The 12176-nt window shown below is 35.0% G+C and overlaps 1 protein-coding gene across 2 annotated transcripts in view; it reads left to right on the top strand.

The window, feature by feature from the left end:
* Nucleotides 1-12176, top strand: part of FANCI (FA complementation group I) — a gene marked incomplete at its 3' end in the record, with an annotated part of 83788 nt that overhangs the window by 10933 nt on the left and 60679 nt on the right. For both annotated transcript variants that reach the window (XM_082385834.1, XM_082385833.1), the window contains exons 4-8: nucleotides 8813-8943; nucleotides 9387-9543; nucleotides 9623-9683; nucleotides 11350-11391; nucleotides 11721-11844. In XM_082385834.1, coding sequence (XP_082241960.1) covers nucleotides 8813-8943; nucleotides 9387-9543; nucleotides 9623-9683; nucleotides 11350-11391; nucleotides 11721-11844 — 515 coding nt within the window. The remainder of the gene's footprint in view (nucleotides 1-8812; nucleotides 8944-9386; nucleotides 9544-9622; nucleotides 9684-11349; nucleotides 11392-11720; nucleotides 11845-12176) is intronic.

Genomic DNA, 12176 nt, shown 5'->3' on the forward strand with positions numbered 1-12176 from the left:
AGAGAGCAGCAATGTTTAATAGTTAATCTGTGCTTAACAGAAGAGGCTAGGGTGCTCTGAGTTTTAATGAAATGGAGTATCTTAGGTGACTTACGTAGAGATTCTTAATTCCCAGTGGGGCATATTTTTATTCCATATCTTGAACAAGGGCCAGTTCTACATTGTTGCTGGTTGTGACTCATAGTAGTTTTATAAATTGTAGTAGAATGAAATTCTACAAGCAAAAATTAAAACTCGCTTTACACTCTTAGCAGGTTATTTTAACTTGGTTTATTTTTTTTACCCCCTCGAGTAAATTGTGTCTTTTCTTGCAAGGGTTCAAAAACACATCTTCCAAAAAAAAAAAAAAAACACATCTTCCTATGCATGAAAAAAATTTTTTTAATTGGTTCAAAATTGGAAACTTGCTAAATGACTGTTTTGTAGAAATATCAGAGAAAAGGAAATAATGAAAGATCAAAAGCAGCTGTCTATATATGCTAAGTGACAGTAATAAGAATAAGTGGAAGAAATAAGAGTAATTTCTTTCTTGGGTAGACAGACCTGGAACAGACTATCATGGCTCCCACTTCTGTAAATAACCTTATTTTTACCTTATTTAAAAACATAGATTTGGAAATCCTAGTTTAAAAGTAGCATGAATTACCAAGTATATATGGAAACTACCTCATAACCATTTTAATCCTGTTAAATCAATGGCGTAAACCAATAGTTAGCTAATGATGACATTTTAGAAAATTGAGATATAAGCCACATACTAAAAAATTCACCCTTTTAAAGTGTACATTTTTTGTTGAGATATAATTGACATCGTACAATTCACCACTTAAAATAATGCATTTCAGTGGCTTTTAGTATATTCACAGAGTTGCACACCTATCACCACAATTTTCAAGTATTTTTATTACTCCTAAAAGAAACTTTGCATCCCTTAGCTGTTGCTTCCCTAAACTTCTGATCCACGCCAGCCCTAAGAAACCACTCATCTACTTTGTCTGTAGCTTTGCCTATTCTGGATATTTCATATAAGTGGCCTCATACAATATGTGGTCCTTTGTGACTGGCTTTCACTTACCATAAGGTTACTAAGATTCATCCATGTTGTAGCCTGTATCAGTATTTCATTCCTATTTATTGGTGAATAATATTCCATTATATGAATATATCATACTTGTCCATTCATGAGTTGGTGGACAATTAGGTTGTCTACACTTTTTAACAATTATGAATACTGCTACAAGTTTTTGTGTAGACATATTTTCATTTCTCTTTAGTAAATAAGAGTAGACTTGCTGGATCATATGGTTAACTCCATGTTTGTTTGGGGACTGCCAAACTGTTTTCCAAAGCTGCTACATCATTTTACATTCCCACCAGTACTGAAATAAGGATGCCCATTTCCCACATCCTCTGTCAACACTTGTTATTGTCTTTTTCATTCTAGCCATTCTAGTGAGTGTGAAGTGGTATCTCACTGTGGGTTTGATTTTCACTTCCCTGATGGCTAATGATGTTGCGTATCTTTTCTTGTGCTTACTGGCCATTTGTATATCTTCTTTGGAGAAATGTCTATTCAAATCCTTTGACCTTTTAAAAATTGGGTTGTCTTTTTATTACTGAGTTCTAATATTTGTTTAAATATTCTGGATACGAGTCCCTTATTAGATATATGATTCACAAAATTTTTCTCTCATTCTGGTTGTCTTTGCACTTTTTTGATGGTATCCTTTGATGCACAAAATTTAAAATTTTGATGCCTACTTAATTTTTTTGTAGCTTGCGCTTTTAGTTTTATATCTAAGAAGTCATTGCTTAATCCAAAGTCACAAAGATTTATACCTGTGTTTTCTTTTCAAAGTTTTATAGCTTTAGCTTTTAAATTTAGATTTTTGCTCCATTTTGAGTTAATTTTTGTATATGGTGTGAGGTAGGAGTCCAGCTTCATCTTTCCCCATTTTCAGTAGCACCCTTATTGAAAATCAATTGCCCATAAATGTGACAGTTTGTTTTTGGACTCACAGTTGTAGTCCCTTGATCTATGTGTCTCTCCTTATGTCAGTACCACACTGTCCTGATTAGAATAGCTTTGTAGTAAGCTTTAAAACTGGGAAGTGTGAGTCCTCTAACATTTTTTTTTTTTAGGATTAGTTTGGATATTCTGGGTTCCTTGAGTTTCCATATGACAAGATTAGCTTGTCAATTTCTGCAAAAATGGAAGCTGGGGTTTTGGTAGTGATTGTGTTGAATCTGTATATGAATTTGAAAAGTATTGCTATCTTAATATGTCTTCCATTAATGAACATGGAATATCTTTCCATTTACTTAGGTCCTCTTTCATTTCTTTCAACAGTATTTTGTACTTTTCAGAGTACAAGTCTTACACTACTTTTATTAATTTATTCCTGAGTATTTTATTCTTTTTGGTGTGATTGTAAATGGGATTGTTTTCTTAATTTAATGTTCTCAGTGTTCATTGCTAGTGTATAGAAATGCAATAGACTTTTGTATATTGATCTCATATCTTGCTACCTTCCTGTACTTGTTTATTAGCTCTAGTAGTTTCTTCTTTGTGGATTCCTTATAAACAAGATTGTGTCATCTGTGAATAGATACAACTTTACTTCTGTTTCAATCTAGATGCCTTTTGTTATTTTTCTTACCTAATTACCCCAGTTGGAACCTCCAGTAGAATAGAATTGGTGAGAGTAAACATCCTTCTCTTGTTCCTGATCTCACGGAAATCTTTCAGTTTTTTATTATTGAGTGTGATGTTAGCTGTGGGTTTTTCATGGATGCCCTTTATCAGGTTAAGGAAGTTCCCTTCTATTCTTAGTTTGTTGAGTGTTTTTTATCATGAAAGGGTATTGGAATTTTCAAATGCTTTTTCTGTGTCTACTGAGGTGTGGTTTTTATCCTTTACTCTATTTCTATGGTATATTACATTGATTTTCATACACTGAACCACTCTTGTATTCTTGGATTAAATCCAATTTGGTTATAGAGTATAATCCTTTTTAAAATGTTGCTGGATTCAGTTTGCTAGTATTTTGTTGAGGATTTTTGCATCTATAGTCACAAGGGATGCTGTTCACATAGTTTTCTTAGGATGTCTTTGTCTGGTTTAGGTATGAAGATAATAGTGGCCTTGTAGAATGAGTTGGGAAATGTTTCCTCCTCTTCTTTTTTTTGGAAGAGTTTGTGAAGGGTTGCAGTTAATTCTTTAAATGTTTCGTGAATTCACCAGGGAAGCCATCTGGTTCTGGGCTTTTCTTTGTAGAAGAGTTTTGATTGCTAATTCAGTCTCTTTTTTTTGTAGGTCTGTTGTGGTTTTCTATTATCTTTTTTAGTCAGTTTTGATACTTTGTATCTTTATAACAATTTATCCATTTCATATAAGTTTTGTAATTTATTGGTATACAGTTATTCATTGTATTACCTTATTCTTTTTACTTCTGTAAGATTGGTAGTAATGCCCCTCTTTCATTCCTGATTTTAGTAATTTGATTCTTCTCCCTTTTTTTCTTGGTCAGTCTGAAGATTTTTCAATTTTGTTGATCTTTTCAAAGAATAAGCTTTGGATTTCTTGATTTTTCTCTATTCTATTCTCTGTTTCATTTATGTCTGATTTTACTTTTATATTCTTTTCACTTGCTTTGAGTTTAGTTTCCTCTTTTTATAATTTCTTATGGTGGAAGATTGGGTTATTGATTTGAGATCTTTCTTCTTTTTTAATATAGGTATTTACAACTATAGATTTCGTTCTAAGCACTACTTTAGCTGTATCTAATAACTTTTGGAATGTTGTGTTTTTGTTTTCATTCATCTCAAGGTATTTTTCTAATTTCTCTGTGCTTTCTTCTTTGACCCATTGGTATTTAAGATTATGTTAATTTCCACATATTTGTGAATTTTCCAGATTTCCTTCTGTTATTGATTTCTAGTTTCATTCCACTGTGGTCACAGAACGTAAGTGTTATGATTACAATCCTTTTAAATGTATTGAGAATTTTTTTATGGCCTAATGTGTGGTTTATCCTGGAGAATGCTCCATGTGCACTTGTGAAGAATGTGTCTTCTGTTGTTGTGTGTAGTGTTCTATATAGATGTTTGTTAGATCTGGTGTGTTCAAGTCTATTTCCTTGTTGATCTTCTAATTGTTGTTCTATTGATTATAGAAAGTGGCGGGTTGAAGTCTCCAACTATTGTTGAATTGTCTATTTCACCCTTCAGTTCTGTTAGTTTTTGCTTTGTGTATTTTGGAACTCTTTTGTTAGGTGCTTATATGTTTATAATTGTTATGCCTTGATTCTTTTATCATTATAAAATGCCCTTTTTTGTCTTTAATAGTAATTTTTGTCTTAAAGTCTACTTTTTTCTGTTATTTTTAGAGCTACTTCAGCCCTCTTTGGTTAACTGTTTTCATGTATATCTTTTCTAAACAATTTGTATCTTTGAATCTAAATTGTGTCTCTGATTCACAGCACATAATTGGATTTTTAAAAATCTGTTCTGCCAGTCTTTGCCCTTTTTTTAGTAAATCTATTTATTTTATTTTATTTATTTTTGTCTGCGTTGGGTCTTTGTTGCTGTGCGTGGGCTTTCTCTAGTTGCGGTGAGCAGGGGCTACCCTTCATTTTGCGCAGGTTTCTCATCGTGGTGGCTTCTCTTGTTGCGGAGCATGGGCCTTAGTTGCACGGGCTTCAGTAGTTGTGGCTCGCGGGCTCTAGAGCACAGGCTCAGTAGTTGTGGCACACGGGCTTAGTTGCTCTGCAGCATGTGGGATCTTCCCGGACCAGGGATTGAACCCGTGTCCCCTGCACTGGCAAGCAGATTCTTAACCACTGCTCCACCAGAGAAGCCCCAATCTTTGCCTATTGATTGGAGTAACTAATCCCTTTACATTTACCATAATTGCTAAAAAAGTAGGATTGATATCTGCCATTTTGCTGTTTTCTTTATGTCGTGTTTTTTTGTTCCTTTGTTACTACCTTATGTGTTATATGTTAAGTAGGTGTTTTCTAGTGTACCATTTTAATTCCTTTGTAATCTTTTTCACTATTTTTTTTCAGTTGCTTCCTTAGTGCTTGCCTTGGCAATTAGAACTGACATCTTAACACATTATTGACCGGAGACATATCAATACATTTTTAGAGAGTGCTACAATTAACATCACCATGAGAAGTTGTTAGAGCTTGAAATTGATCAAGGGTTCATTATACAACTTACGATTGTCATTATCATTCACATTTTGCTCCGTTTGGTTTTTGCTTCAATCTTGTGTATATTATAAATGTAAAATTTTCAAATATGACACATCATGAAATTTTGAGTGAAAAATTTTTTGGTGAATTTTATGCAGATACTTTCTCTGATTGTCCAAGTGACATATATACTAGTGTCTCAGAAGATGATAGTTCTTCAGAATATAATTCTGATTCAGACGATGTGAATAATAGACCAACAAAAAGACAAAAAACCTTAGTAATTGATTCTGATACAGAAAGTGAAAATGAAAGTCATGGTGCAGGAGAATGCTCCTTTGCTTCTACAGAAGAGTGGCTTGAAGACAACATTTTACAAAAATTAGAAGACTTTACAGGTGTGTCAGGTCTAGCTATTGAATGTAATAACCCACAAAGTGTTAGTGAAATAACAGAATTAATTTTTTGGCTGGCCAAAATAAATATCGCCGGCCACAGGCATTAGTTTCTGCAAAAATTCCCCCGGGCAATAATGAGTTAATTTATAACAATCTAGTTCAGATTAATACCAGCTTAGATTTAATAGTTATAAAACTTTGCTCTACATATAGCTTCATTCTTCCCCTTCCTCCCTTGTGCTATTATTGTCCTACAAATTACATCTTTACACATTTATTCCCACCAATGCAGATTTATAATTGTTGTTTTATGCAGGTGTCTTATAAATCAGATAGGAGAAAAAATAATTACAAAGTACATTTATACTATCTTTCATATTTTCCTATGTAGTTACCTTTACTGATGTTCTCTATTTCATGTGGATTCAGATTACTTCTGGTGTCCTTTCATTCCAGCCTGAAAGACTCCCTTTAGCATTAGGGCAGGTCTTCTGGCAGCAAATTCTCTTTTGTTTATCTGGGAATGTCTTAATTTCTCCATTTTGGAGGAATAGTTTTTCTGGCTATAGAGTTCTTGGTTGACAGTTTTGGAGGGATAGTTTTTCTGGCTATTGAGTTCTTTCAGTACTTTGACTATGTTATCCCATTTCTGCCCTTCAATGATTTTTTTAAATGAGAAATCAGCTGTTAATCATATTGAGTACTCCTTTTACCAGATGAGTTGCTTCTCTCTTGTTGCTTTCAATATTCTCTTCTTGTCTTTAACTTTTTTATTTAACTGTACAGCTCAGTGGCACTAAATGCAATAATTGCTCTATCTAGAACTTCCAGTATTATGTTGAATAGAAGTGGCAAAAGTGGGCATCCTTGTATTTTTCCTATCTTACGGAAAAGTTTTCAATCTTTACTTATTGAGTATGATGTTAAGTGTGGGTTTTTCACATATGGTTTTTTTTATGATGAGGCATCTTTGATTTTGATAGTTTGCTATGGTATATCTAAATGTGGATCTCTTGGGTTTATCCTGTTTGGAGTTCTTTGAGCTTCTTGAATGTGGGTTTTGTTTGTTTGTTTGCTTTGTTTTTTGTTTTTTTGGCTGCACTGTGCAGCTTGTGGAATATTAGTTCCCCGACCAGGGATTGAACCTGGGCCCTCGGCAGTGAAAGTGCGGAGTCCTAACCTCTGGACTGCCAGGGAATTCACTGAATGTGTAGATTAGTGTTCTCATTAAAATTGGGAAGTTTTTGGCCATTACTTCTTTCTTCTCCTTTCTCTCTTTCCTTTCCTTCTGGGACTTTCATTATGTCTATGTTGGTATTCATGGCGGGATCCCGCAGGTCTCTGAAGCTCTGATCATTTTTCTTCTTTTTCTTTCTGTCCCTGAGACTGGATAATCTCAATTGCTCTATCTTCAAGTTCTCTGATTCTTTCTTCTACCAGATCAGATCTCCTGTTGAGCCCCTCTAGTGGATTCTTCAGTTCAATTATTGTACTTTTTAATTACAGAATTTTTATTTGGTTCTTTTTTATAATTTCTATCTCTTTATTGATAGTCTCTTATTTGGTGAGACATCATTCTTATATTTTCCTTTAGTTCTTTAGACATGGTTTCCTTTTGTTCTTTGAACATATTTAAAATAGCTGATTTCAGTCTTTGTCTAGTAAATCTAATATCTGAGCGCTCTCAGGGACGGTTTCTATTGATTCCTTTTTTTTCCTGTGTATGGACCATACTCTTGTTTCCCTGTATGTTTTTTATTTTTTGTTGCTGAAAACTGGACATTTTAAATGATATTTTGTGGGAATTCTGGAAATCAGATACCACCCCCCTCCCCCAAATCTGTTGTTGCTGTTGTGGTGTTGCTTTTGTTTTTATAGTTGTTCTTCTGAACTAATTTTGTAAAATATGTACTGTTTGTTGTGTATGGGCACTGTTCTATGTGGCCACTGAAGTCTCTGTTTGGTTAGCTTTGTGGTCAGCTAATGATTTGGCAAAGATTTCCTTTAAAATGCCTGGAACCAGTGAGTTTCCCAGCCTTTGCTGAGGGACCCTGTGCATGTCAGGTGCACACCTTCAGTTCTCAGGCAGGTAGCTAATAACTCCTCCTTAGCCCTTCTGCTTGTGCAGAGCCTCAGGATCAGCCAGAGGTGAGAGATTAGGGTTCTCTTGGGTGTTGCCTGGCCATACACACAGCCCTTTCCATGTGCACAACCCTAAGTATTTGCATGGCTTTCTGGGTTCCCAGGAATATGTCAGAATGTTTCAAAGGCCTCTGTGCACCTTTCTCCAGGCTTATATTTTAAGTTCTTTGGTCAGCTTGTTGCATGCCCAACTGTTATTGCTATCCAGGCAGCTGAAAAAGTAATCACTTGCAACTGGTTTAGACAAATGCCTCTGGTAAAAGATTGCACTGGGCGAGTTCTAAGTCAGGTCAAGTAAAGACAAGCCTTGCGAGTGAAAATTTCTAGGGAATAGCCAGACAGGTCAAATAATGACAGTAATCTGGGAATTGGGCTTTGGTGGAGCTCCAATCATATTCTGTCCCCTCCAGAGGCTGCTAGACTGATGGCTTGTACCATGAGTGTGAACTGTTGGTTTTAAAGTCTACTGGACTGGTGGGGGTAGGGGTTAGGAGGTGGAATGAGGGCATGTTGAAACACAACAGAGCTTGCTATTCTGTCTTAGATTCAGCTGTTTATCTTAAATAAATTCTCCCTGGATTGTTGCAAGTCTGGTTAATTTCCAGAATTCTGAACAAGTTGGTTTTCACTGTTTTTGTTAGTGTTCTAGTTGCTTTTATGGAGGAGAGCATTTTCCAAGGTCTTTATTACTCTACATTCCTGCTGACATCAATCAGTGATGATGTTTTGAAGTGAAGTATGTTAAAGGCACTTAATTTGGGTTTCTGGATCCCAGAAAAGCTCTAAAGTATATTAGAAGGTGTTCCTTCTTCTGCACTATAAAATTATTTTAAAAATTAATGACATGGGTGGAAGTAGAAAAGGTAATGTTTCAGTTTTCTTTCTAAATTAAGCACTTTTTCAAAGCTCCTAAATATTGCTGTTCTAAACACCATAGTAATAAGTCGTTTGATAATTCTGTTTCTATATTCAACTACAAAGCTGTTTGTTTTTCCTGTTTACCCTTCAACCTTGTAAGAATTCTTCCTTTTTTCTTTCTTTGTTTCTGTACCACCTGTTTAAAACAATAAGGTTTCCCCTGTTCTGAGGAAGCTGGAGCTCTTAGGAGACTTAAGATATACAGTTGTTGTGTCCAATTGTTGGAATCAGGGGATTTGCAGAAAGAAGTAGCATCTGAAATCATAGGATTACTAATGCTGGAGGTGAGATGGAAAACAAAAACTTTTTTGGTTTTGGGTGGATTTTGGGGGGTTTGTAATTTGTTGAGGGAGGGAAAACTTAAGTGTGCCAAACCTACCATAGCTCCTATTTATGAATAAGAACTACTGTTATAAAACAAAATAGTTGATGGATGAGCCATAAACCATTTAGATGTTTACGTTACATTTCTGGTATCATAGACATGTATCTCTTTGAAGAGTTGGCGTATTTGAAAACATCAGGGAACTGGTGGAAGATCCTGATCTGTGAAATCCTTTACAATTAGAAGTTTATACCAGAGCAGAATGATTCCCTGAATCACTTATAGGACCAGTTCTAGGTTTCAATGCCAGTTCTATTAATTCAGCAAAAGAGTATTTCTTAGAAAGAGATATCAAACATTTAGATTTCTGCTTAACATTTTTTTAATCCCATGAACTTTTAGGTTCACAATTTTCCAGGAGCATTATTGGTTGAATTAGCCAATGAGTTTGTTGATGCTATCAAAGAGGGCAACCTAACGAATGGAAAATCTTTGGAGCTATTACCCATCATTTTCACTGCCCTTGCTACCAAAAAGGAAGATCTAGCTTATGGAAAAGGTAATTTTCTTCCAATCTTAGTGGCTTTTACTCTCTTCACTGAATTAAATATATTCCTCAGTGTATTTTGCATTTCTAGGTGAACTAAGTGGGGAAGAATGTAAGAAGAAGCAGTTGATTAACACCCTCTGTTCTGGCAGGTGAGTCTTTCTTATTAATATGTAGAACTTTCTCAGGACTACAAGTGACCAAAAAAAGAATTATCATTTATTTTAGGAATTTATACCACTCAAGTTTTTAGTCCATTTTGGTTTATGGTCTACCACTATAAAACCATTTAGTCTGTGATGAATTTTTGAGATAGATTATTTACTGTATTCTCTGTTCTAAGACTATACATACAGTTTCTACTTACTTGATCCTCCATCTTAACACAGCAGTTTATCCCTATAGCAGTATTTGGAGTCCCAAGGTCCTTAAGGCTGGAAAGTCACCCTACCACTATCTTTTATATTTTTTTGAGGGAGTGAGATGTATAAGTGATGTTTGTATCTTTAAACCAGAAATATGAGAATCTACCCTAAGGAGAAATTGCAACATAGAAAATCTTCATACATGAACATTTCAACACAGAAATTTGTGACCAACTTAAGCATACAATAATAGAGATATGTAAGTTATGGTATGTAAGCTATGTATCAATAAGTTAAGGTAGAGCCACTCCATGTAACTTATACCCATTAAAAATGAAGTATATAAAGACATACATCAAAGATGAAAAATTCTTACTATATATATATCTCTGTGTGTGCATATTTATAGTAAGAAATCCTTAATATATATATATATATATTTTTTTTAATTAATTATTTTTGACTACATTGGGTCTTTGTTGCTGTGCGTGGGCTTTCTCTAGTTGCGGTGAGCAGGGGCTACTCTTTGTTGCGGTGTGCGGGCTTCTTATTGCGGTGGCTTCTCTTGTTGCGGAGCAAGGGCTCTAGGCATGCAGGCTTCAGTAGTTGTGACTCGCGGGCTCTAGAGCACAGGCTCAGGAGTTGTGGCGCACGGGCTTAGTTGCTCTGCAGCATGTGGAATTTCCCGGACCAGGGCTCGAACCCGTGTCCTCTGCATTGGCGGGCGGATTCCTAAGCTCTGCGCCACCAGGGAAGTCCCTTACAGAAATAATTTTAGGCGTGAATCAGCACATGTATATTTATCCATTTATTTGTTTTTAATTACACAAAAGAGTTTATTCATTACATTGTAATATACCTTTCATTTTTCATTTAACACATCTGTTCATGTCAGCATATACCACTTTACATCATTCTTTTTAATAGTTCCATAGTATTCTGTTATAATATTTGGCTAGTGTCCAATTGTTAGATTATTTGTTTTTTGCCGATAAATAATATTTGGCTATTTGGTTTTTTGCTATTATAAAAAGTGTTGGAATTAACATCCTTATATGTCTAGGTGACCTTTTATAAGCATGTACATGGGATATATTTCTAATAGTAAGTTGGGTGGGTCTTTGGTTATGTGCATTTTTAAAGTTGATAAGTAGTATTGCCAACTTGTCTTCCCAGAAGGATTATATCAGTGTACATCCCCTAAAACAGTATGTGAAGTACTTGTTTCGCAAAATCTCACCAGCACTGAATATCATCAGAGTTTGATTTTGCCAGTCTATAGGTTAAAAGCTGTTATTTCATTGTTTGAAATGTCATTTCTTTGATCTTGTTTCCCAGTGGTACCAAATCAAACTTGAAATGGCCCTAATTTTTTCCTCCTTACTAATTTTACAAAGTAATATGTCAGTAAGTTTAAATGACATAAACTTTCTTTGTCAATTTCTTTAATCAGATGGGATCATCAGTATGTAATCCAACTCACCTCCATGTTCAAGTAAGCATCATCCTTCCCTTTTCTTTTTCTATCCTGCTATGAGAACTTACCTACTAGAAACTGAAATGTAGCAAGCTCAAATACCACTGTTCCCCAAATAAGAGTATCGGTACCTCTGTTTTCTGTTACAGAATTTCCCCCCACTCTTTTTTGCTTTGATTTCTTATTTAAAGTATAACTTTATGATTTTTTTTCCCAAGATAACTTTGGTTAGGTAAGGTTATTGGTCCCCTTTAAGGTTCTGCATTAGAGAAAAATCAAAAGAGGTAGTTATAGTGATCTAGTATCTCCCAAATTAGGCTCTGATCTTTAGAATCTTTGATCCACAGGGATGTCCCTCTGACTGCAGAAGAGATGGAAATTGTGGTGGAAAAAGTGTTGACGATGTTCTCCAAATTGAATCTTCAAGAAATACCACCCTTGGTCTATCAGCTTCTGGTTCTCTCCTCAAAGGTATAAATGAAAAATTTGCTCTTTTAACTCTGGTGAAATGACCAGTTAGTACCATTCAGCTTATTCATACTCTTGTTTTATGTACTAGGGCATAGATGCTTTTATTTCATGTATGATGATTTGATCTAGTAAAAAGGTCATGGTCCTCAGCCAATGTAAACATACATTATCTCTTGTAGTACCACATTTTGTGTGTGTGTGGTAGTAAAAGGGATAAAGATCTCAGAAAGGGTGGACTATAGGCCCCTTAAAATCTGATATTAAGATGTATTTCAAACTCAATTTCAACATGGAAGTGTTCTATAAATTCTTAGTGTGACTCTAGGTTATAA

This window comes from Balaenoptera borealis (genome assembly GCF_965194805.1).
Source record: "Balaenoptera borealis genome assembly, chromosome: 3".
NCBI lineage: Eukaryota > Metazoa > Chordata > Mammalia > Artiodactyla > Balaenopteridae > Balaenoptera > Balaenoptera borealis.